The sequence below is a fragment of the Rhinopithecus roxellana genome, chromosome 15, assembly GCF_007565055.1.
Source record: "Rhinopithecus roxellana isolate Shanxi Qingling chromosome 15, ASM756505v1, whole genome shotgun sequence".
Taxonomy (NCBI): domain Eukaryota; kingdom Metazoa; phylum Chordata; class Mammalia; order Primates; family Cercopithecidae; genus Rhinopithecus; species Rhinopithecus roxellana.
In genome coordinates, this window is record NC_044563.1 from 67,132,791 (window position 1) to 67,159,342 (window position 26,552).

Below are 26,552 nucleotides of genomic sequence, written 5' to 3' on the forward strand. Positions count from 1 at the left end.
ACACCACTGCACTCCAGCCTGGGCGACAGAGCAAGACCCTGTCTCAAAAATAAATAAATAAATAAATAAATAAATAAATAAATAAATAAAATACATGCCATGTTCCTGGATTGGAAAACTCAGTACTTGAAAAATGTCAACTTTCCCCCAACTAAACTATAGACCCAAAGCAAAACCAAAATCCTAACAAGAAGCTGTTTTGGTAAAATGTGGCAAATTTATGTGAAAAGAAAAGGGTTACGGGAAGAGCTAAGATGCTATTCAAGACAAGCAAGGTAGAAGAGCTTGATCTAGTAAATATAAAATGTTATTACACAAACAATAATTAAAACGGTGTGGAGTTGGTGCAAGGATAAACAAAGAGATCAATGGAATAGAAGGGAGAACCCAGGAAGAGATTCACACATAGGGAGATACTTGATTACAAGGGTGACAGAGCCAAGCAGAAGGGAAAGGATGACTTGACAATAAATGGTGCAGGCCAGTATCCATAAACAGAAATGAAATGGCCCCTAACTTCACATCTACACAAAAATCCAGGTAAATTATTGCTCCAAATAAATGTGAAAAGCAAACCAATAAAGTTCCTCATTGACAATATAGGAGACTATCGTTATATCCTCAGGGTAGGAAAAGACTTCTCAAATGGGATATACAAAAAGCACCTACCATAATAAATAAAAAAAACAAAAAAAGGAAAGAAGAAACTAAAAGATTAGACATTAAAATTAAGAACGTCTTCAAAAGACATCATTAAGAGAATGAAAAAGCAAACCACAGAGAGAACAGCATTATCTTAATAACCTCAAACTGGAAACGACTCAAACGTCCATCAACAGCAGAACAAACTGAGGTTTATTCATATAATGGAGTACTATGCAGCAACGGAAATGAGTGACCACAGCTACACTCAATACACGTGGCTGTCAAAAATGTGTATAGTGAAAGAGACCAAATGCATAAAAATATATACTGAATGATTCCACTTATATGAAGCTAAAAAAAAGAAAAAAAGGAAAACTGAACTACAGTGTTTACAGATGAATGCGTGGGAGGTAATACTATACGGAAATACAAAAAGTTATTACCATAAAGTCAGAGGAGCAGTTAACTCCTGAGCAAGGAAGGAAAGGAGATACTGGCAGCGTTTTATTTCTTGACCTCAGTGGTAGTTACACAAGTGTTTCATTTACAAACAAACTGAGCTTTTTGTTTTTCTTTTTCTTTTGTGTACTTTTAAATTTTGAAAAGCTCAAACATACTCAAGTGCTTTCAATACTGGGTAGAAGCAGCAAGAGTGGCTGGCACTTTCCTGAGTAAGGGGCTATCTTTACTTTCAGTTCAAATAGCTTGACATTCTTACCTTCTAAAATCACAGTATGCACAAATAATTAACACTATGTGTTGATAAATGTATGTTACAACTCTAACAACAGCCTAAGCAAATGTAATGAAAACATGAATGGAAATGTAAACTCCTACCTCAAGAGTTACTTCTTGAAAGTTCAAATGAGGCTTTTATCGGTAATGTTATACTTCTGTATCCAGTGGGGTTTTTTTTAAGGCTAAAACATACATGAGAAATAAGATTCAACAAAACTGGGGCCTGGACATAGGGTCTTTTTTACATGTTTAATTATTCTATGTGGGGAATGCTCATAACTAAAGGGAGTAAAATAAAAGCTCTAATAGCTCACCCCTCCGGGTAAAAACCCTGCTTCAGCCTAAGCAAGTTACATGTTTAGCCTTCCAGAGACAAGCATAAAATATGTGAAAATACTAATGATCTTTACTACCACCACTAATCTCACATTTTCTTATCTAGGCGAAATACCTCCCTCACAGTCCATTCACCTTTTATGTCAAATTTTTCACATTCTTCACCATTCTAGTCATTCTGTCTTGGGTAGCATTATCCCTTTAAAATGATAGCATTATCTCAGATCTAACAAATGCACTGTGATGTCTCAGATGTCTCCATTTTGCCAGCTAACTTAACCCACAGGTAACTTCTTCAGAAGACATTACTTCCTTCTCTTCCAGCCACCCCAGCGACATAACTTCCCAGACATGGAACGCCCCTGTAGCAGACACTGGATTCTCACCAACATCCACAGCTTTCTTTTCCAACCAAGCCCAACTTTTTGTTGTTGTTGTTATTAAGAGGTATCACCATCTGATAAGCCCAACCTGATTCGAGGCTGCACCCTCCTCCTCCTGGCCACATGCTTCAGACAGCAGGCCCTGAGAAGTCTAAGTCTGTGGAGGCAGTACCATTCCCCTTGCCAAGGCTTGCTTTGGCTAGAAGCATCTGATACACTTCTGTCCAGTGACACCTGAGGGGTCCTATGCTGGTGGGCTTTGAGAAAGGTTTATTCACTCTTAAAAGGAGATACATACAGGAAGAGACCATCTCTTCCTCCTCTGGACATTATTGTATCAGAGCATGTCCCCTTGGTGTTGCAGCAGCAATTCCACAACCACTAGGAGAGTGCACCCAAGGAAGGCAGGGGAGAAGCGGGGTGGGGACAGCTCAATTAAGCAACCTGTGAGTGCCCCACTCCACATACTAAGTAATATTTTTCTGGACCACAATCTTACCCCCATCACACTGGTCACTGGCCACCGATTGAGTATCTGGTGCTGGCAGCCTTCTCTCTTCCAAATAATCCCACACCTTGATTTTGATAAAAATCTCTACAGGGGGACATAATTTCTTTTCTTAAAATTGTAGGTCAGAATACAAAAATTACACCACTTACTACTAAAAAAAGAGAACTTGAACATAATATAAAAAGACACAAAAGAGTTGGGCCCGCAATGGCTCACGCCTATAATCCCAGCACCTTGGGAGGCTGAGGCGGCTGGATCACTTGAGGTCAGGAGTTCGAGACGAGCCTGGCCAACATGGTGAAACCCTGTCTCTACTAAAAATATAAAAATTAGCTGGGCGTGGGGGCACACACCTGTAATCCCAGCTTCTCAGGAGGCTGAGGCACGAGAATCGCTTGAACCCAGGAGGCGGAAGTTGCAGTGAGCCAAGACGGCACCAGTGCACTCCAGCCTGGAGGACAGAGTAAGACTCTGTCTCAAAACAAACAAACAAAAAGGCCCAAAAAGTTTTTAAAAATCAGTGAATATCATTTGAATGACGCAAAAGAAAGAAAAATCAATGGAAAATGTAAAACAGCAAAGTCCCCTGTAATTACATACTTTAAAGGATCACTGTTAACCATATGGTTTACATGGATTCATAATATATCAGAACTTGTATGAAATTAGTTCCTTTTAAGGGAAACACTCATACCAGGTTTTGGTAATGCGAAAGACAGGCAGACATGAGTAAAAAGAAATCCACACCCAAAAGGCAAACATGAACCACGCTGACAGGACAGAGCAATAGGCTTAAATAGGATGGGCAGACTCCTTCCTCTAGTCGAGCTGTGTGATGTTCAACCCTTGGCCTCTACCGACTCCCTTTTTAGGTAGGGATAAGAATACTGAATTCACCAGACTGTTAGGGACTTATGTAGATAATTTACCCAAAGAGTTTGTTTTGTTTTTCTCTCCTTGTACATGAGAATCATCCAGGGAGCTTTTGAAACTGAGCATCCCAGAGGTACTCAATGACAATCTCTGGGGTTAGAGCCTAGAAATCATACACAAGTGCGTTTCGCAAAGTAAAAAGCACTATCCACATTTGTTTCTACTACTGCACTGTTTAGCACCTAGCACAGAACCATGTAACAGGGGTTTAATAAATACCAGTAGGATGAATTACAAATGAAAAGTCAGATGATTTTCTAATCTTCATCTTTAAACATTAAACAGATTACAGTTATGTTTTAAAAGACCTCATTTTGAAAAAAAGATCTTAGCCAAGTGTAGCGGTATGCACTGTACGCCTAGTTACTCAGGAGGCTGAGGCAGGAGGATCACTTGAGCCCAGGAGTTTGAGGCCGCAGTGAGCCATGGTTATGCCACTGCACTCCAGCCTCGGTTAACAGTGAGACCGTCTCAAAAAATAAAAAATAAAAATAAAGACTTCACGATGCTTATGTAAGAAAAATTCCCTCAGCAAAAGCAATTATTACTTATACTTGACACAAAGGACTGGAACTCACTTCTACTTGAATGTGCCTACATAGTCCACCTTCCATCTTAGGCCATAAATCAAAGTACAATACACTAAATTTAATTAAGCTTCAAGGTAATCTAGTTTATCTATCTAAAAACCAACCCATGAAAATTGAATTATAGGCAATTTAGAATTCTCTCTCAACTAGCCCCTCCATGGAAACTACAATTATTGTACAAAGATTTACCCTCCTTACTTTCTGTCACACAGAAAACATTATTTTCTTTGAGTAGTTCATGTTATAGCATAATTCTAAATAATAATTTTTGGCCGGGCGCGGTGGCTCAAGCCTGTAATCCCAGCACTTTGGGAGGCCGAGACGGGCGGATCACAAGGTCAGGAGATCGAGACCATCCTGGCTAACACAGTGAAACCCCGTCTCTACTAAAAATACAAAAACTAGCCGGGCGAGGTAGCGGGCTCCTGTAGTCCCAGCTACTCGGGAGGCTGAGGCAGGAGAATGGCGTAAACCCGAGAGGCGGAGCTTGCAGTGAGCTGAGATCCGGCCACAGCACTCCAGTCCGGGCGACAGAGCGAGACTCCACCTCAAAAAAAAATAATAATAATAATAATAATAATTGTTAAGTGCTAGCTTCAATATGCAGTGGCCATTTTTATAAAATTCATGTACACGATGTATCTATTAATGGAAGGGTATACAACATTTCAGTAAGGTTTCCCTGGGTAATATGATTTTAGGTCATTTTTCATTTCTTATTCGTTATCTGTACTTTTAAATTTCTTACAATGAATATGTACTACCTATAGAATTCTTCTGTTATTTTAGAAAGAAAATCCAAAAGCCTGAGAATTTAGTAAGGGTAAATACAATTAATTAATTAAACAATCTTGAAAGGGGCCGGGTGCCGAGGCTCACACCTGTAATCCCAGCACTTTGGAAGACCAAGACAGGCGAATCACAAGTCAGAAGTTTGGGACCAGCCTGGTCAACACGGTGAAACCCCATCTCTACTAAAAATACAAAAATGAGCCGGGCATGGTGGTAGGCTCCTGTAGTCCTAGCTACTCGGGAGGCTGAGGCGGGAGAGTCATTCGAACCCAGAAAGCGGAGGTTGCAGTAAGCCGAGACCGCGCCAGTGCACTCCAGCCTCAAAAAAGAAAAACAAAACAACAACAAAAAACATGTTTTCAAATGCTATAAAGAACATGATTGGGCCAACAAACTAGAAAACCGACAACAAATAATATCCAAGTATTGTATCAATGTTAAATTTCATTAGGTTGATGACTGTACTAAGACTTATGTCTTTGGCTCTTAGAAAATATATACTGAAGTTCTCGGGGGTAAAGGGGATGATGTATGCACCTTACTCTCAAATAATTTGGCCAAAAATGCAATAATAGATAAAGCAAATGCTGACTAGAAAAAATGTTAACAATTGGTGAATCTGAGTAAAGAGTATGAAAATTGTACAATTTTTGCATTTTTTTATAAGATATGAGATGGAGTCTTGCTCTGTCGCCCAGGTTGGAGTGCAGTGGCGCGATCTTGGCTCACTGTAATCTCCACCTCCAGGGTTCAAGTGATTCTCCTGCCTCAGCCTCCTGAGTGGCTGGGATTAAAGGCACGTGCCACCACGCCCAGGCTGGAGTGCAGTGGCGCCATCTCGTCTCACTGCAAGCTCCGCCTCCTGAGTTCACACCATTCTCCTGCCTCAGCCTCCCGAGTAGCTGGCACTACAGGCGCCCGCCACCACGCCCAGCTAATTTTTGTATTTTTAGTAGAGACGGGGTTTCACCATGTTAGCCAGGATGGTCTCGATCTCCTGACCTCGTGATCCACCCGCCTCGGCCTCCCAAAAGTGCTGGGATTACAGGCGTGGGCCACCGTGCCTGGTGATTAAAGTTATTTCTAAGTAAAACATTTTTAATTGAAAAAATTTAAAAATCAACACATTCAAAATTGTTCTAACAAAAATACTTAAGATCATGTTGGGCCAACTTCTAGCAAGACTTTATTTGGAAAAATATATTTTAAAAATTGTGCTAATAAAAACATAAGCAGGACCTACTTTAAGCAAAATTTTAAATCAGCACCATCTAACGGAAATACAATGTGAGCCACATACATAGTATTAAATTTTCTAGGAACCATATTAGCGTTAAAAGAAACAGGTGAAATTAATTTTTATGTTTTGTTTAGCCCATGTCTAAAGTATTGTTTCAATGTAGTCGATACAAAAATTGAGATTTTAATTTTCCTACTAAATCTTCAAAATCTGGTGTGTATTTTATACTTCCAGTACATCTCAATTAAGAAGCTAAATTTTCATAATACTTGATCTACATTTAGATTTCATAAAATGTACAGTTTAAAAGTAGATTCGCATAACCAAATTATTTCAGTTAAAAGTTTTCCAACCACTGAATCAGTTTTTAAATGTAAACTTAAATTAATTAAAATTAAATAAAATGAAAAATTCACTCCTCAGTCACACTAGTCACCCTACAGGCTCAATAACCACATGTGGCTTGTGGCTACACCCTGGGAAAGCCCGGCTTTAGATGGTAAAACAAATTCCCTCTACAAAAGGAGGAATCAACTGATAATTTAAGTTTGTCGTATTTATCCAAAGTTTTTTAAAACGTAGTTATGATAAAAATAATGGGCAGGGTGCCAGAGCTCACGCCTGTAATCCCAGCAATTTGGGAGGCGGAGGCAGGCAGATCACCTGAGATCAGGTGTTCCAGACCAGCCTGGCCAACATGGTGAAAGCCTGTCTCTACTAAAAATACAAAAATTAGCTGGGCGTGGTGGCGGGCACCTGTAATCCCAGTTACCTGGGAGGCTGAGGCAGGAGAATCGCTTGAATCCGGAAGTCGGAAGTTGCTGGGAGCCGAGATCCCACCATTGCACTCCAGCCTGGGACAGAGCGAGACTCCATCTCAAAAAAAAAAAAAAAAAAAAAAAAAAGATATTCCTATCAGAAGCCACCAAGGTTTCTCTCCAAGGTACAATTAGACATCTCCCATACCACCTGTCAGAAATACCAACACAAAGCCTTCTCTACTCTGCCTCAGTTATCATCCTTTAATTTGGATTTAAGTTTCCTGAAAATTGGCAATCAAATGGCCTTCTTTCTTTCAAATGTGGCAGAACACACTCAAGTTCCGGTTCTGAGGAGCCTAGTCATCTACTGCATAGTATGCGGGGTTTCAGCACAATACTGTCTCAGTCAGAAATGGGAGCATGCACACAGGAGAACTTGTGTCGGATTTAAGAGAGGAAGTGACCCTGAGTCCAGAGGTGGTTTTTTTTTTAAAAAAACAGGTGTAAGAGATTAATTCGGTGAACACCAAGCAACACTAAAGATCTGCCAATCAATAATTCTGTGCCAAGCAACTTGATCAGGGATTTGGCCAGAATCCTTTTGGCTAATCTCAATCAGGGCCTTCCCAAAGACATCCTGATTTAGGCCATTCTCATCTAAATTAAGCTTCGACAGTCCCTTGCCTGACAGCAAATAAACAAAATCAAATTATATTCATGTGAATAAAATTCTGATAGCTTGACAAAAGGCCCCTTGAAAGATCATTTAGTAAGTGTGAGCAAAAATACAGCTCCAAAGAACAGGAGGTACCATAAAACCATTTTTCAGAAATGTTTAATTCCTACTTTCTTCAGTCATACTTTTCAAGTGAACAATGTTGCGGCTAACAATCAAATTTAATACACAACAACGAATTCTGTTATTATTTTTTCTCGCTGCACAAGTATTAACGAATTCTTTAAAACTGCGGAGTCCTTTACTGTGAATTCACTAATGCCTGAAAAACTCATACCAGTGGGAAGCGGGGTGCCAGTGTGAACGCTGGTTTCTGACACCCGCCCCACTAGTGAAGTCCCATCGTCCATACAAAAGCCTTTATTTCTTCTCCCCATCTCACTCACCTAGCTGTTTTCATGCGACATCATATCAGGGATCCAGATACAACTCTGACCACTGTGTGGACACTGAAACAATCGTAATCCAAAATCCTCTGTAGATAAAGGTTAACTATTTCTCCTTAAAGCTGAACTCCTTTCTTACCTTCACAGTCGCAAAGCTTTAAACAGGATGAATACAAAGGTTTTAAGCCGTTCCATCAGAGACGCTTTTTACTAGATTTATTTTTACCCGTGGAAACACTTGAACATTCTGTAGAAGTAAACATATTCTAAACCTGACGTCTTTAAAAGAAAGCTCTCAATTAATGCCTAATCAAATCCAGTCTTCAGGTCTCTCTGAAATTAGCTAAGTAGGCAGAAACCAATTGTAATTTTTAAAAGAGCGAAGAGGGAGAAGAAATAAACGACACCAGAACTACACATCCCAGTCCAGCAGTTCAAGCACTACTTCGAGAAGGGAAGTAAAGATCAAGCCCGCCGTCTCCCTCGGCCACAGCAGGGCTCCTCCAAGGCTGCCCGCTCCGGCCCGCGCCGCGGCCGCCCCCGCCCCCGGCCCCGCCGCTTCGCCTTTCTCGCAGCGGGGATGCTCGGGGGCGACCTCGAAGCACACCACCGTGGAATTCTGACAGCGAAAGAGGACGATCTTTCCAAGAGTCTACACGCATTCGCGAGCACCTTCCCTACTCACTGAAAGCCTCACGAAAGCGCTCAACGCAAACAGAGCGGGTTTCCTCGGTCTACGGACGCAGGCAAACAGCGCCACTTAAAAATGCGCGTCCGCACCCCAGCCCAGGGCGGCAGAGGGAGCAGCGGCCGGCCTGGCGCGGGAGCTCCCCCGGGGCTCGCAGCATCCCTGCCGCGCGCGAAGGCCGGGGCCGCGTCCACCTGGCAACAAAGGCGAAGCCCGCAGGTGGGAGGCCCGGAGCCGAGGTCCCGGCGCCGCGTGAGGGAGCTTACGGGGTCCGCGCGGGGTCGCCCCCGGAGAGAGACGAGCTGCGGACTCCGGCGGGAGAGAAGCGCCCTGGCCGATGCTGGCATTGTCCCGCGGGAGGGCGGGGCGGGCGCCCGGGGGCGCGGGGTCCCCGGAGGAGGTGGCGGCGCCGGGGGCGGGTTGGGGGCTGGGGAGGCCGAGGCGGCCCGCCGCCCCCAGTATCCCCGACGCCTTTCATTTGGCCTCTGCGGCGGCTGAGGCAGCCCGACCTCCAACGCTAAGCACTGCGCCAAGCAGGGACCGGCGGGGGAGGGCGCGCCAGACCCGCCGCAGCGCCGGACCCCCCACGCCGCACCCCCGGCCCGCCCTGCAGCGGACCCCGCTGCTCGCCCGCAGGCCGCGCTCCTCCGGCGGGCTAAGGAGACGACGCTCCAGCGTTCGCCCGGTCCCCACCTCGATGTAGCCGGCCAGCGCCGAGGCGGGCGCCGTGAGCCCCACCAGCAGCAGAAGCAGGAGCCTGCCCGTGGCTGCGGCGGCCGCTGTCCCGGTGGCCGCCATCCCTCGCCGGGTCGCTCTAGTGCGCGGCTCTCAAGCTCACACACACTAACTCCGCGCCCAGCACACTGCGACCCAGAAGCATCTGAAGCCAGTTCGCCGCCGCCCCGGGGGTTTTACACCGACCGGAACTGACTTCACATTACCGCGCCCTCCTTCTGCGGCTCCCAATGCAGGCCTGCAGAACCTCTCAAGACCCCGCCCCGCCGTGAGGTCCAGACCCAATCAGGGATGGAAGAGCCTGCTCCTCCCGCCCGGTCCAACCGCGCGCCCCCGCCCGGCCCCGCCTCCGGCCGCGGACGGCCCCGCCCCCGCTCTGGACCCTGTGGCCGCCAGGCGCGGGGGCGTGCGCGCGGCGGGTCGGGGGCCGCAGCTCTGCTGGCGCGGGGCTGGCTGTGGCCTCCGCCACCCCCCAGCGCCGTTATCTGTCCCTACTGCGTTGGTCCGTCAGCCTTCAGCCTCCCGATACGGGCACGCCCCGCTCTCCTGCCCCTGCTGGGCATTCTTCAGACTCCATTGGGTACGCCCTCTTTTTGATTCTGGAAATGGTTTTATTAAAAACAGGATGAATTAGGAGTCCGGGACGGTTTGCCAAGGACTGTCCCCCGAGGCAGGGGGAGGACCACAGGAGGCAGCCACCCTCCTCCCCCGAGCCGTACTCAGGGCGCGCCTCTCCCGCGCTGCTCCGCCCAGGCCTCTCCGCTGGGTCCTCGCCTCTGAGCCCGGCCGCGCTCCGCATGCTCGGCCTCCGATCCTTAGGCCTCTTCCTGAGCCTTCCTTCCCAGCGGCCGCCCAGGCAGGGATAGAGACCAGGGGTGCAAGAACCACGCGGGCCTCACAGCCCAGGCCCCCTTCCTCGTGTGTTTTAGGAGGAGATCACGCTGCTTCTTCGGTTGAGGCGCACTAGCCGGAGACCTGCTTTTCTGCCTTCCTGCTCCGCGGCATTTCCACTTCACTAGAGAAAAACGTCCTGCTGCCCCATTTAGCAATTGGCACAGCCTCGCCACCGCCAGGGCTCCGCTGGCCTTGTTTCCTTTCAGTAGCCTGTGAGTTAGGTACTGCCTTCTGAGAGGCCTGGACTAGTCCCTTCAGGTTCAACTAAATACATAACACAACCCCTACCCCCAGGACGCTGACAATAGGAAGGAGGAGACTGTCCGCGGAGTAGACGAGTGCGGCTGTAAGACGAACCCGGGATTTTCCAGCCTTACTTTGCACCACTCCCCTACATGCACAGTTCCCTGTGGGTAAACTGGCTCTGCCCGATTCCTCCAAGAAGACACCTTTCCATTTCACAGCCCTTCCTAACACTATTCCTGCGCCTGCAATGTCGTCTCCCCAACATCTACCTGCTGGAAGCATTTTTCACTGTTCCTCGGCTCAGTTGGCTGTAGTATCACCGCTTCTGATTGCTCAGAGGGATGTTTCCCACTGTGGCACTTGCTCCCTGGTTATTTCCATACCTCTCTCAGGCCACTGACAAGACTCGGGTGTGTCATGCTGCAGTGCCCCTCACAGTGCAGGCCTCGATAAATGTTTGCCCGGTGTTATTGAACCCAACTATCTTGGGTGCTGATACTAATTCTGGAACTGGCATGAATTTGGCTCTTGCTATGGACCGAATTTTGTCCCCACCCCTAAAGTGTGTGCCCAAGCGCTGAACCCCAGTGTGATGGTTATTTGTAAATGGGGCCTTTGGGAGGTAATCAGGTTTGGATGAGGTCATGGAGGTAGTAGGTCATGATGGGATTAGTGCCTTTATTAGAAGAGACACCAGAGAGCTTGCTTTTCTCTCACACTCTCTGTCCCCTGCCCCCAGCCTCAGCCCCCACCTCCCTCCTCCATGTGCGAACACAGCAAGAAGGCCGCCATCTGCACACCAGGGAGAGGCCCATCACTGAGGGGCCAAAGTGGCAGCTTGAGCTTGTACTTCCCAGGCTTCAAGAACTCTGAAAACTAAATTCCTGTTGTTGAAGCCCCCCAGCCTATGTTATTTTGTTGCAGCAGCCGGAGCTGACTGACACAACCCCATAATCACGGGCAAGTTCCTCCATCACTTGGGACTCTCCTTTCTTCTCTGTCAAATGCGAATATTAAAACCTGTCTCACTTCACCACTTTGTGTGATTGAACTTAAAATGAATGTACAATAGTTAAAAGCATGAAGTGACTTACATGTAAGGGGTAGGAGGGTAAAGCGATGTATCACCAAGTGCGGGTTCATCTACAAGTATGTGGGAAAAGTATGAAGTGACTACCTAAATCCTCATTCTGTTGTTGACCCTGTAGGACATGTAGCCCTTCTGGGGCCTATTACCTCACCTACAAAATCAGGGCCTTGAACTCAGGGAAAAACAAGTGAGATATCTGAGTTCAGAGCAGTGGCCTGGATATTCATGCTTTGGAGACTATATCTTCAAGACTGAACTCTAATATCATGGGATAGTACAAGGAAATACAGGAACATGATTTAGAGGGCCTTCAATCTAAACTTAGGTCTTGAAAGAAGTTTATTTACATTTTCAAGTTATGGAAGGATCGTTACTAAGAGCTGATAGCCCCATTCATCAACATTCTGTACTTGAAAATGTTACAATCTTCTTATTAAATGACACGGACAGGAGCATACCTGGTCTTGCAATTCTCAATAATTTTTCATCCCAAATATGCACATGTCAGTAACCAAGGCTTATGAGTAGTATGTTTTCATTTTATTGTCTTTTGGGCATAAAAGCAAAAGACCCTAAAATAACCTTCTGGCTGGGTGCGGTGGCTCATGCCTGTAATCCTAGCACTTTGGGAGGCCGAGGTGGGTGGATCACCTGAAGTCAGGAGTTCCAGACCAGCCTGGCCAGCGTGGTGAAACCCCGTCTCTACTAAAAATACAAAATAAAAATTAAAAAAAAAAAAAGCCGGGCATGGTGGCATGCACCTGTAGTCCCAGCTACTTGGGAGGCTGAGGCAGGAGAATCGCTTGAGCCCAGGAGGCGTAAGTTGCAGTGAGCCGAGATTAAGCCACTGCACTCCAGCCTGGGTAGCAGAGCAAGACTCCATCTAAAAAAAATAAAAATAAAGTAAAATAAAGTAACCTCATATTTCTTCTACTTTCTTAAGAATCAGACTTTCTCCTAACTCTCTTCTATGCACATTTAAGATGTGTACATTTCCTTGCTGAAAAAAAAAAGTTGGGCCGGGCGCGGTGGCTCAAGCCTGTAATCCCAGCACTTTGGGAGGCCGAGACGGGCGGATCACGAGGTCAGGAGATCGAGACCATCCTGGCGAACACGGTGAAACCTCGTCTCTACTAAAAAATACAAAAAACTAGCCGGGCGAGGTGCGGTCGCCTGTAGTCCCAGCTACTCGGGAGGCTGAGGCAGGAGAATGGCGTGAACCCGGGAGGCGGAGCTTGCAGTGAGCTGAGATCCGGCCACTGCACTCCAGCCTGGGCGACAGAGTGAGACTCCGTCTCAAAAAAAAAAAAAGAAAAAAGAAAAAAAAAGTTGATTTTCCTAAATGTATACTTAACCTGAGCAGAGCCCTCTCATTAATTTGATACCTATTTATCCAATACCTATTCAGGCTAGGTACACTTGGCCAGGATAATTGCCCAAATCAGGATGCTTTTCAAAATCAACTAAGAAGTGTATTTTTATTTTATTTTATTTTTGAAAGTCTCACTCTGTCGCCCAAGCTGGAGTGTAGCAGCATAATCACAGCTCACTGAAGCTTTGACCTCCTGGGATCAAGCAATTCTCCAGCCACATGCACGACCACACCCCGCTAATTTTTTTTTTTTAACACTGTGTTGCCCAAGCTGATGTCAAACTTCTGAGCTCAAGTGATCCTCTTGCCTTGGCCTCCCAAAAGTGTTGGGATTAGAGGCATGAGCCACCGTGCCCAGCCAGGAGTTTATTTTTAAAAGGCACATTTTAAAACCCAATGTCAGAAATTCTAAATCTCTAATGCTAGGGTGACCTAAAGAAATTGGCATACATTTTTCCACCAGGCCCAGTGGCTTATGCCTGTAATCCCAGCACTTTGGGAGGCCGAGGCGGGTGGATTACCTGAGGTCAGGTGTTCAAGACCAGTCTGGCCAACAGTTACTACTAAAAATAGAAAAATTAGCCAGGCGTGGCGGTGGGCGCCTGTATCCCAAGCTACTCAGGAAGTTGAGGCAGGAGAATTGCTTGAACCCGGGAGGCGGAGGTTGCAGTGAGCTGAGATCGCGCCATTGCACTCCACCCTGGGTGACAGAGCGAAACTCTGTCTCAAAAAAAAAAAAAAAGGGAAAGAAAGAAAGAAATCGGTATACATTTTTAAAGCTCTCTAGATCATTCTAACCCACTAATATTCATGAGAACTGCTGCTCTGGCAGAGTGGTTACTTAATTCTCGAATATCATGGACTGGGAAAAACACTTTTTAAGTGGAATAACTAATTTTAAGTTACCAGTTGTTTTGTTTTGTTTTCCAAATAAATGCATTAAATTAAAATGCAACTGTATTATCACCACCATCTCACTAAAGAAACAACATTTAACAACAAAGTCAGGATAGTCATCTTTTGAAATTTAAAAATTGAGGCTGGGGGCAGTGGTTCACGCCTGTAATTCCAGCACTTTGGGAGGCCAAGGCAGGCGGATCACGAGGTCAGGAGATCCAGACCATCCTGGCTAACACAGTGAAACCCGTCTCTACTAAAAAAAAAAAAAAATTAGCCAGGTGTGGTGGCAGGTGCCTGTAGTACCAGTTACTCAGGAGGCTGAGGCAGGAGACTGGCGTGAACCCAGGAGGTGGAGCCTGCAGTGAGCCAAGATCGCACCACTGCACTCTAGCCTGGTCGGCAGAGCTAGACTCCGTCTCAAAAAAAAAAAAAAATTTAAAAATCGGATAACGTAAGTTTTTGGCCAAGTTAATACATTGCCTTTGTTGTTGTTTTCATTGCAAATCAGAATGGTGAATACTTTATAATGGAATGGCCCTGATTTAATATATGTGTTAGAACCCTTGTGGTATGGGAAATAAGTATGAATCAATTCTATGCCTTGGCTTATAGCTGATCACCTTTAAATATCTCCTTCCTTCTACCCAGACTGCCCTTCCCCCTCATCCACAGCCGACTCAGTATTTAAGACTTGGTTCAAGTGTCACCTGCTCATGGAGGTTTTCTGCTCCTCCCTTTCTTCTTCAAAGCTGAGTTTGGTGCACCTCCTTTTTGCTCCCCCTGACATTCTGTATGTACACACCTCTGTCATACTATGTGTAAACTAAGCATTAGTTGTTTATTTTCCTTTCAGTTTCCTTAATTATTACACGAGTCCGTTGAGGGGAAGAACCATGTCTGTTCATGTCTGTACCTCCACAATCTAGCATAGTGGTTGTGCTTAATAGGTGTTCAAAAAATATTTGCTGACTGAACACAGAACTAAGTGAGCTTTACAATCTGTCAGAGAAGCTAAAACCTGGGTGTGCATAAGCATAGCGGTAGGTGGAAAGTCATAAATGGCTTAAGAGAAGTGAAGTGTTTTAGGAAGAGCAGAGGAAGTTGGTTACAGCTGTGTGGGGACACCAGGAGAGAATCATAGAGGAGAGGATATCTGAGGTTTCCTGGGAATATGTACAGGATATGCTCATGCAGTCACAGGAGAGGACAAGAAGCATGGAAGGAACAATGCAAGCAAAGGCATAGCACTGGAAAAACATGATGGAGGAGAATATGCCAGTCATATTTCACTTAATTGGAACCTAGGCTTTGTAATACATAATTAAGGCAGGATGGTTGGTGGGTTTACAGAAAAGATACTGAGGAGCCATAGAAACCTTTGGGCAAGAAATAATTAGAGTTGGCTTTTAGGCAAAAAACGAGTGTGAGAGCTACATGAGGGATGCAGCAGAGCCTGGAGTCCAGGAGGCAGCTAGGAGCCCACTGTGATCTTGGGGAAAGAGAAAATGTGGGCAGAACTAAGGGAGATGGGGTGGAATTAGAAAGGAGATGGTTGTAAAAGGTAAAGTCTATGGTCTTGGCCAGTCACTGAATAGGGGAGTCAGTGGAATAGAGTCAAGGAGAAGGAAGGAGGGATAAAGAGAACTTTAACCTCTGAACATGGACCTGGGAGAATATGGTGATGATGATGCCATTGGCAGAAATAGGGAAAACAAGAAGATTATGGGGATGAGAGGAAGGTGGAGATGTGAAATGTCAGAATTAGAATTTTGGGAGTTACCTTCCAAAAGGCTGTTAGTTAAACGTATGAGCTAGCCAACAGGCAACGCAACAAGAGAGGTAGAAAGAACCCAGAGGGATATATTACTGTTCTGTTTAACCACTATTTGTCACCACAGCATAGTCGAAAACTAGAAAAGGCCAAATAGGATGAGGACTAAGAAAGAACCAGTGAACTTGGAGATCATTGAACTTTGTCATTGGTCATTTCTTTGAAACAGTAAAAGCTATTTGCAGGCTATAAAGGTTGAAGTGGCTTGGAGGAAGGAGAGCTAACAAGTACAGTCTTGTCTCTTCTCAGATGTTCCCTGTTGAAAGAGCAAAAGCCAGGAGAGCAGCTGTTGTAGGGTATGGGTGGAGAACTTTGTTGTTGTTCCTGTTTGTCAGTGATAAGGAGGCACCGGTGGAACGGAAAAGATTGAAAATGAAAGAGACACAGTTGAGATTTGTAAAATGTGTATTAACCCCATTTTACAGATGAGGAAACTGAGTCTCAAAGAGGTTAAATAACTTGTCAATAGCCAAAACCAGTACTAGCAGAGAAGGAAACTGAATCTTGGTTTTACTGACTTAGAAATATATGGTCTCCTGATCACATCATGCTAACCAGCTCTCCACCAAATATCAGAAAATACTAGTCTGATATAGCCTTCAATGGACACGTGAAAATGTATCAATGGCTTGCCATTCTTTTCGCTTACATTTTCAGGCTGTGTGATAATTTGTAAAGTCACATGCTTAATAGTAAACAGAGGAGTTCCTATAAAAATGTGACTCAAGAGGAGTCAAAAATTTATTTAGCTGTTACATCTTTCTCTCCTACTTAGAAACTTTAAAAAAGATCAGCCTTAGGTTGAATTATTGGTTTTTTTTTTTAATTTTTTTTTTGAGATGGAGTCTCTCTCTGTCGCCCAGGCTGGAGTGCAGTGGTGTAATCTCGGCTCACTGCTAGCTCCACCTCCTGGGTTCACACCGTTCTCCTGCCTCAGCCTCCCGAGTAGCTGGGACTACAGGCGCCCGCCACCACGCCCGGCTAGTTTTTTGTATTTTTAGTAGAGATGGGGTTTCACCATGTTAGCCAGGATGGTCTTGATCTCCTGACCTCGAGATCCACCCACCTCAGCCTCCCAAAGTGCTGGGGTTACAGGCATGAGCCACTGCACCCGGCCTTATTTTTAATTTTATTTATTTATTTATTTATTTGAGATGGAGTCTCGCTTTGTCACCCAGGCTGGAGTGCAGTGGTGCGATCTCAGCTCACTGCAAGCTCCACCTCCTGGGTTCAGGCCATTCTCCTGCCTCAACCTCCCCGAGTAGCTGGAACTACAGGTGCCTGCCACCACGTCCGGCTAATTTTTTGTGTTTTTAGTAGAGATGGGGTTTCACTGTGTTAGCCAGGATGGTCTCCATCTCCTGACCTTGTGATCTACCCACCTTGGCCTCCCAAAGTGCTAGGATTACAGGTGTGAGCCACCACGCCCGGCCCGGTTGAATTATTTTTTATGTTTTTGTTTGTTTGTTTGTTTTCTTCCCTGTTTGTGTTTGCTTTGTTTGGTTTGGTTTTTGAGACAGGGTCTCACTCTGTTACCCAGGCTGGAGTGCAGTGGCACAATCATAGCTCACTGCAGCCTCTATTTTAGCAGGCTAATGTGATCTTCCCACCTCAGTCTCCCGGGTAGCTGGGACTACAGGCATGTGCCACCACACCCTGCTAATTTTTATATTTTTTGTAGAAAAGGGATTTTGCCAGGTTGCCCAGGCTGGTCTCAAACTCCTGGGCTCAAGTGATCCACTGGCCTCGGCCTCCCAAAGTGCTGGGATTACAAGTGTGAGCCACCACACCCAGGCTTTTTTTTTTTTTTTTAAACTTATTAGAGATGAGGTCTCACTGTGTTGCCCAGGCTGGAGTGCTGTGGCTATTCATTCACTGGCATGATCATGACACAATACAGCCTCAAACTCCTTGGCCTTCAGGGATCCTCCTGCTTCAGGCTCCTGAGTAGCTGGGATTACAGGTGCGTACCATCACACCCAGCTCTTTAGAGTGCTTCTGGGTTCTGTTTGCCACTGATGCTGAGCAGGTGGAATCACTTCTCAGAGGGAAGCAATGCAGTTGCTTGAAGCAGAACAGGTCTAACCATATATAATACACACATTTACCACATTAATATGTAATTAAGATTTAAGTAGCTTATAAAGTCTTTCTTCTACATACTACTGATCTAGACTAACACAAGGATCTGCTTTTATCAAATAAGTCAAGTAGACAAAAATATCTAGTACTTAAGATCAATACAGGGTCCCCAAATTCGATGCCAAAGCAGGGCCTAGATATGGAAAAGAATCTGGTCCTAGAGTATGTTTTGTTTTCAAAGATAATATTAATTTAACTGATTACAATCTGGGTGTGTGGGCATGTCTAAAATTAAATGCTAGAAAAAGAATCTTTAAACACCTTATGCATATACTAAGTTTTATTTTGCTGGTAAACTGGTTTACAGGCTTGAAAACAGGTTTTGCAAGTCCTAAAACTTACACAAGTCAGGTGCTCTCTTAAAGACAAACAACGTGAGATTGCTAGGGTCTCTACCACAGCCTTAGAAGAAACTGGGGCAAAAGAGTGGCCTGGAAGCTTACTCTGCGTTAGCACTGCAGAAAAACCGACTCTGGCTGCAAATCCCTCCTGGAGGAACTGTCCTCGTATGTAGCCCTGCCTAGTTAGCTTCCTTCTTTTATTATTGTTCCTAAGTCTTATTTGTTTTTTGTTTTTTGAGACAGAGTTTTTCTTTGTTGCCCAGTCTGGAGTGGGGTGGTGTGATCGGCTCGCTGCAAACCTCTCCCTCCCAGGTTCAAGCAATTCTCCTTCCCCAGCCTCCTGAGTAGCTGAGATTACAGGCGCTTGCCATCACGCCCGGCTGATTTTTTTTGTGTTTTAGTAGAGACGGGGTTTCATCATGTTACCCAAGCTGGTCTCAAACTCCTGAGCTCAGGCAATCTGCCCGTCTCAGCCTCCCAAAGTGCTGGGGTTACAGGCGTGAGCCACCGCACCGCACAGCCCTTTACCCTTCTTTGAAAGAAACCATCTCATTCGGTGTACTTCAGTCAGTTTGTTCTGCCTCTATGTTGTGGCTATTTTCTCATCTACATGTAGCAATTCTACATTGTTTGATATTCTTGTTTGGTCCTTCTTTGAATGGTTTCTTCTGCCTTCAGTGCAGAAAATACAAAATAATGGTGAAAAAACCTCAGCGCTGGGAGCTACCTCTACTAAAAGTCCTTATCGTTGGTGATTTTTACATGGTACTTGCTTTTCAGAAAAGCTGGTGTAAAACTCCTTGCTTGACATGTCCCACATCAAAGAGTTCGAAGGTATCTGCATCATCTTTCTGCCTGGTGTGGAAGTCATTTACTACAATAGAAGGACAGAGAAGTTCACAGCTCCATTGGCTAGACATTTTGTCTTTTTATTGAACTAATCTTCATCACATAATTAAAGGTGGCTGTCATACCACATTCTGCATCCCCCCGCTATCACCTGCAAAGTTCTTTCCTTCCTTCCTTCCGTCCTTCCTTTCTTCTTTCTTTCTCTTTCTTTCTCTCTACTTTCCCCCCACTATCACCTGCAGTTATTTCTTTCCTTCCTTCCTTCCTTCCTTCCTTCCTTCCTTCCTTCCTTCCTTCCTTCCTTCCTTCCTTCCTTCCTTCTCTCTTTCTTTCTCTCTTTCTTTCTTTCTCTCTTTTTTCTCTGTCTTTCTTTTTGACAGAGTCTTACTCTGTTGCCCAGGCTAGAGAGCAGTGGCGTGATCTCAGCTCACTACAACCTCTGCCTCCCGGGTTCAAGTGATTCTTGTGCCGCGGCCTCCTGAGTAGCTGAGATTATGGCCACGCACCACCACACCTGGCTAATTTTTGTATCTTTAGTAGAGATGGGGTTTTGCCATGTTGGATGGGTTGGTCTTGAACTCCTGACCTCAAGTGATGCGCCCGCCTCGACCTCCCAAAGTGCTGAGATTATAGGCGTGAGCCACCAAGGCGGCCATACAAAGTCTTTTCTTTATGAACAGATTCACTTCTTTAACCATTTTACTTGTGATACTGGCTCCATTCTTGCCATCCTTATATCTCTGTATACATTCCAATTTACCAGTCAGCCTCTAAAAGTATAGACTCCAAAACTGAACACAGTATTTCACATACTAAACACGAACTACCCAGAAAATTCATTCTTTTTCTTTGTATTTTATTAATAATGTAACCAATATTTCCTGATGAGATATCTATACCAAAGTCATGTAATAATAATTCATTAAAGAGCCAGATATGGTAGCACTCCTATGGCCTCAGCTACACAGGAGGCTGGAGTGAGAGGATCACATGAGCTTAGGAATTTGAGGATTTGAGGCCAGCCTGGGCAACACAGCAGACCCTGTCTCTTAAAAATAATAATAATAATAATAATAATTCAATATTTATTTGGCACCTACAATGTTCAATATACTTTGCTTCTGCTTCCTAATCTCAATTTAATGAAGGCTCTGAGTTCAGCATTCAAAAGTGTTATGATAACAGGGGAAACTTCTCAAAGGAAAATATGCTTTAACTGAGTTTGGAAAGGTGGGAGCCACCTGGACAAAGAAGGTGGCTATGGCTAACAGGTGCTCAGCCAGGCAAAGTCATCTATATGGGTATTAACAATGGAAGCAGCATGATGCCATATAAGAATCATGAGAGAGAAGAGGATTCCTAAGGAATCCTCTTTATTTTGACAGCTATGGGATGTCATCAGCTTTTTAGCAGGCATCTTAGAAAGACTAAGTGGAATAATGGATAAAGTACTTGCATGCTTCGCTCAGCACACAGCACGTAATAAGGGCTTGGTACAGGACAGTAGGTAGTTCTGATGGATTATTTATGGTTGTAGTGCAAGTTTAGGGAAAGAGAAGCTCATATTTGTATAATGCTTTTGAATTTTCAAATTTGTTTTGTATCCATCATTTCATTTTATGTTTAAAAGAACCATGTAAGACTCACTTATTTCATTTCTAGGACTCCATCCTAGGAAAATAATCCAAATGAGAATAAATTATGGAAAAATGCTTATAAGATGTGTTAAAATTTTAAAAGTCATAGTAGAAATTACATATGTAGAACAATTTCTGCTACGCTTTTAAAGTCGACTGAAAGAAAATGAACCAACATGTTTTTTTCTGGATGATAGGATTATAAGTGATTGTTTTATTCTTTAAAAAATATTTCTATAATGGATATGTGTTATGTTTATAATGGAGGGAGTAATGTTTTACTTTTCAATTGTCTTTCTTGATCTTATCAACAATAACTTAGCCTGGGCAACAAAGCAAGACCCATCTCTACCAAAAATAAAAATAACAGCCAGGCACGGTGGTGCACGCTCATAGTCCCAGCTATTTGGGAGGCTGAGGTGGGAGGATCCCTTGAGTCTAGGAGTTCAAGGCTGCAGTGGCACTATGATGCCTGGGTGACAGACAAGACTCTGTCACAAAAATAAATAAATAAATAAATAAATAAATACCTTGTTGCTGGGCACAGTGGCTCATGCCTGTAATCTCAGCATTTTGAGAGGCCGAGGCAGGTGGCTTGCCTGAGGTCAGAATTTCGAGACCAGTCTGGCCAACATAGTGAAACCCTGTCTCTACTAAAAACACACAAAAAAATTAGCCAGGTGGGGTGGTACGCACCTGTAATCCCAGCTACTTGGGAAGCTGAGGCAGGGGAATTGCTTGAACCAGGGAGGCAGAGGTTGCAGTGAGCTGAGATTGCGCCACTGCACTCCAGCCTGGATGACAGAGCGAGACTCCATCTCAGAAAAAAAAAAAAAAAAAAGAAAGAAAAAAAAACCAAAAAAAACAGGGCAGTCATTATTGTCTTCATTTTGTAACACTAACACTTGTATCGATAACAATAACTCTTATTAGCACTTACTACATGCCAGGCATTGTCCTAAGCGCCTTAGTAGATATTAACTCATTTAGAATGAATTAATGAGAATTATAGGGAGCACTTGTCTCATCAGGATGTTTTTGGCTGTAAATAATAGAAATGTCTACTCAACCTGATCAAAAGAAAAATAGTGTTGATTGAACCACATAACTGGAAAAGCCTAAAGGGGTAGGGATCAGGCATGGTTTCCATCAGGACCTCAGCTCACGGCTCTGTGATGCTCTAGCTCCTCCTGGAAAAGCTTCACCTGCAGACTGATGGCAGATCATTCGCAATAGTTGCAGGTCTCATCCTACATCTGCACAGGAAATTATCCAGAGGAGAAAACAGCTTCTTGCCCAGCCTTCCCAACAAGAGTCCTGACATTCTCTGGTTGAACACCCCTGAGTCAGTAACTAGGGAATGGAGGTGGGAAGAGGGGTGCAAACAAAACGCACTGCATGCCTTCAGCCAACGGGGACCTCCCAACGAATTGAGGCTGGGAGCAGTGTAGGAGGGGTGGATAACAAAATCAAATAGGAAGGGGGAGTTGGGGAAAGAGTGTCAAGCGGGCGGTAGACAGTGTTAATTACTAGAGTTCCCAACACTCAGTTTAGTTTAGATCTTACTGCCAGGCTAGCCAAAAGTTACTCTTTCCCCCTCCTTCCTAAATGTCCTTTCTAGCATCCTTATTTTTTGCTTCTCTATGTGTTATTCTGTGCATTATTGAATTTATGCTTACTAAGTAGCGTTTATGAAACCCCTCAGATTTCAATTACCTTGAGATTTGAAATTAAGTTTGAAAATCTTTGCGTTTAAGGTAAGGTGCAGATCAAATTAACATATCCTATTGTTTTTTCATTTTTATGGATGGTGTTTGTTTAATTAAGAAATATAAGAAGGGTCAGATGTGAGATGTGGTGGCTCACACCTGTAATCCCAGCACTTTGGGAGGCTGAGGCTGGAGGATCACTTTGAGCCCAGGAGTTAGAGACCAGCCTGGGTAACATGGTGAGACCCTGATTCTACAAAAAATAAAAAAAAGAAAAAAATAAAGAAAAATAAATCAGCCAGGCATAGTGGTGTGCACCTGTGGTTCTAACTACTTGGGAGACTGAGACGTTGATCCTAGGAGGTGGAGGCTGCAGTGAGCCCAGATCGCACCACTGCACTCCAGTCTTGGTGACAGAGTAAGGTCCCATCTTTAAAAAAAAAAAAAAAAAAGGAAAAGAAATGCCAGAGAGTGAGCCCAGCTTACTTCTCAGGCAGAGCTTCATAAGGTAAAAGGGGTTTGGGGAGACCCCAAGGTCTATTTCTGGTTTGTTGTTTGTTTTGTTTTGTTTTTCATACAACACCTTTATTAACATGTGCTATATTTTACTGACACATACATATCATATGATTCACCCATTTAAGGTGTACAATTCAATGGTTTTTAGTATATTCACAGTTAATGCAGCCATCACAATAAATTTGAGAACATTTTCTTCACACCAAAAGAAGTATTGTGCCCATTGGGAACCACTCGCCATTTCCCTCCAACCCTCCCTCCCCGAGCCTTAGGCAACCACAGATCTTACTCTCTGTATCTACAGATTTGCCTTTTCTAGACATTTCATATAAATGGAATCATGAAGTATGCGGTCTTTGTGACTGGCTTCTTTCACTAAGCATACTGTTTTCAAGGTTTAACCATGTTGTACAATGTATCACTATTTTATTCCTCTTTATCCACAAATATTAATAGCATGCCTTTTGTTAGCATGTGGCTGGACCACATTTCTCTCTTCTTCTCTAAGATGGGGTCTTGCTCTGTCACCTGGGCTGGAGTGCAGCGGTGCCATCATAGCTCATTGCAACCTCTAACTCCTGGGCTCAAACGACCCTCCCACCTCCTGCTACCAAGTAGCTGGGACTACAGGCATGCGCCACTAAACCCAGCTATGCTGCCCAGGCTAGCTAGTCTCAAATTCTTGGCCTCAAACAATCCTTCCACTTCAGCCTCCCAAAATGCTAGGATTACTGGCATGAGCCATTGTGCCCAGCCTATATCACATTTAATTTATCTACTCAGCAGCTGATGAAGTTGTTTCCACTTTTTGGCTATTAAGAATAATGCTTCTGGCTGGGCATTATGGACTAATGCTCCAACCTGGGCAACAAAGTGAGACTTTGTCTCAGAAACAAAAAAAAAGAGATAGGTTTTCGCCATGTTGACCAGGCTGGTCTCAAACTCCTGGCCTCCCCGAGGCTAATAAGACTAAGTAATTTGTTTCACATTACGTAGCAAATAGGTGGAAATAACAGCATTTGAATCTTCCTCCTTTCAGAACTGGCTCTCTTAAGTACTAGACTAGACACATACTGCTTGAACATTACCACATATTTTACTGTGCATTTGTTAGAAATGACTGGTTTCCTCCATTTTCACCACTACTTCTGCAGATGATTACTTGAAAAAAGTATATGCTAGGCCAGGCATGGTGGCTCACATCTGTAATCCCAGCACTTTCGGAAGCCGAGGATGGAGAACTGTTTGAACCCAGGAGTTTGAGACCAGCCTGGGCCACATCTCTGTAAAACATTTAAAAAAGAATTAGCTGGGTGTAATGGTGCAAGCCTGTGGTCCCAGCTACATGGGAGACTGAGACGGGAGGATTGCTTGAGTCCGGGAGGTCAAGGCTGTAGTGAGCTACGATTGCACTAGTGCACTGCAGCCTGGGCAACTCAGCAAGACCCTGTCTCAAAATAATTAAAATAAAATAAAAATAAAAAATTATAAAAAGTATATGCTAATTCTCAGTAGCTTTACTCTCAAACAGTGACTTGGTATCCAAATTCTGGAGGCCCTTTCATGTGGCTCTCTCTATCCTGACTTCTTATGAGATGTTGTTCATGATCACATTTCTGGCACACCTCCTTCAAAGCACAGTCAGCAGCATTCAAAGTGGCTCCTGGATGCCTGCCCTACAGGGACTTTTGATGATGTCTGTACTATTTTGAGATAAAAAGAGTTCTGCATCCAGCAGTCCAGAAACATTCATCCCAACATCAGCTTTTAAGTCCCTTGTTACATTTACATGACGGAGGCTGCTGAACACTTGAGTTGTTTCCAGATCTAGTGTAGCAAGTGGCGTTTCACTCCTTTTTGAGATGAGTTGCAGATGAGGCAAGGCGCTAATCACTACGTGGTGACTAACACCACCATCACGCCTTCAGATACTGCTAATTTTGGAATGGCCAGATTTGCTTCAGATCTTTTCAGAAAACCAGAGTCGTTGTCACCTGTACTTGCTGGTATTCTCACACTAAATTACACGGTCATGGTAAAATATTATGGAATTTATACTCATCTTGAGAATCATGTAACAATGATGTTAGATGTAATGATATGATAAAATATTCTTTTTTTGCCTTTGAGATGCATACTAAAAAGCATTTAGGGATGAAACTAAAGAGTAAGAGGTTGCTCCTAAAACAGACTATGAGAGGCAGACATAATTGAATATTTAATACAAGCAATTTAAAAAATGCATGCCTATTCCTCGAATCACTGAGATTTCACTCTATGTGCAACCTTTCAGATCTAACAGAAATTATTTATACTGAAGTGCACAGAGAACAGCAAAGATAAACTATACAGCACATGTGTCAAGAAGTGACATATTCGGTGAGGATAAGTGATACTTGAATATCACAAGATCAAGCTAACATCACCAAATAAAAAGATTGTAACAGTTTCAAGTCATAAAGACTGATGTATGGAGCAATAACCCATCCTTGCAAGGAGAAGTTATTCTTGCAGTAGTTGTTTTTAATCTTTGCTCTTGGCTGCTGCCCTAGATAAATTAAGGTTGAAGCTTTCAGGATGTATGAGGTTGAATTTACAGTGACAAAATGTGCAGGGCATTCAGACCCAAGGATTGCTTCCCTCAAGGATAGGTACAGGATGGGTCACCATCTGATTCTTTATCTATATGACAATTTGCTTAGTTCTCTATAAATTTTGGTTGGGGGAGTTAAATTATGAGTTCTGTTGTTTTCTATACTCAGCTGTGTCATGTGTCAATTCTAATTTAAATTCAGCATCTGATGAAAACCAAAAAAAAAAAAAAAAAAATCAACTCTCCACCATTCATCTATTATGTGTTATCCAAGACCTCTACCTTGGTTTCTCAAACTGCTAACCCCTCTTTTTTGCCATTCCCTTGAGGAAATACAAGGACATATTTTATTTATTTATTTATTTATTTATTTATTTATTTATTTATTTATTTATTGAGATGGAGTCTCACTCTGTTGCCTAGGCTGGAGTGCAGTGGTGCCATCTCAGTTCACTGCAACCTCTGCCTCCTGGGTTCAAGTGATTTTCCTGCCTCAGCCTCCTGAGTAGCTGGAAATACAGGCACGCACCACCACGTCTAGCTAATTTTTGTATTTTTAGTAGAAACGGGGTTTCACTATGTTGGTCAGGCTGGTCTTGAACTCCTGACCTCGTGATCCACCCACCTCGGCCTCCCAAAGTGCTGGGATTACCGGCGTGAGCCACCACGCCCAGCTCCAAGGACATATTTTTTTAAAGTCCCTTTTACCCCTGCTTGAGCAATTCCAACAAAAGGAGTTTGGAAGTGAAGAAAGAAAAGAAAGGACAGTTAAGACCTAGAAAAAATCATGGTCATACAATTTCAGTAGTTAAAATGAACTTTGGAAGCTGTTTGCGACTTTGTATTATTTATGCTTCATCTCTTATCAAAAATAAACCCAGTGTAATTGGCTTGTGTATGCTCAGTAAATACCTCAGAATCCTACAGTTAGTAGTAATTTCTTTCTGCCACTAAG

The 26,552-nt window shown here is 43.9% G+C and overlaps 1 protein-coding gene across 4 annotated transcripts in view; it reads right to left on the bottom strand.

Moving 5' to 3' along the window:
* APLP2 (amyloid beta precursor like protein 2) overlaps positions 1-9,694 on the bottom strand; it is a 77,480-nt gene extending 67,786 nt beyond the window's left edge. For all 4 annotated transcript variants that reach the window (XM_030917530.1, XM_030917531.1, XM_030917533.1 and 1 more), the window contains exon 1: positions 9,433-9,694. In XM_030917530.1, the coding sequence (XP_030773390.1) occupies positions 9,433-9,537 (105 nt within the window). In that variant the 5' untranslated portion in view covers positions 9,538-9,694. The remainder of the gene's footprint in view (positions 1-9,432) is intronic.
* Between the last annotated feature and the right edge of the window lie 16,858 nt (positions 9,695-26,552).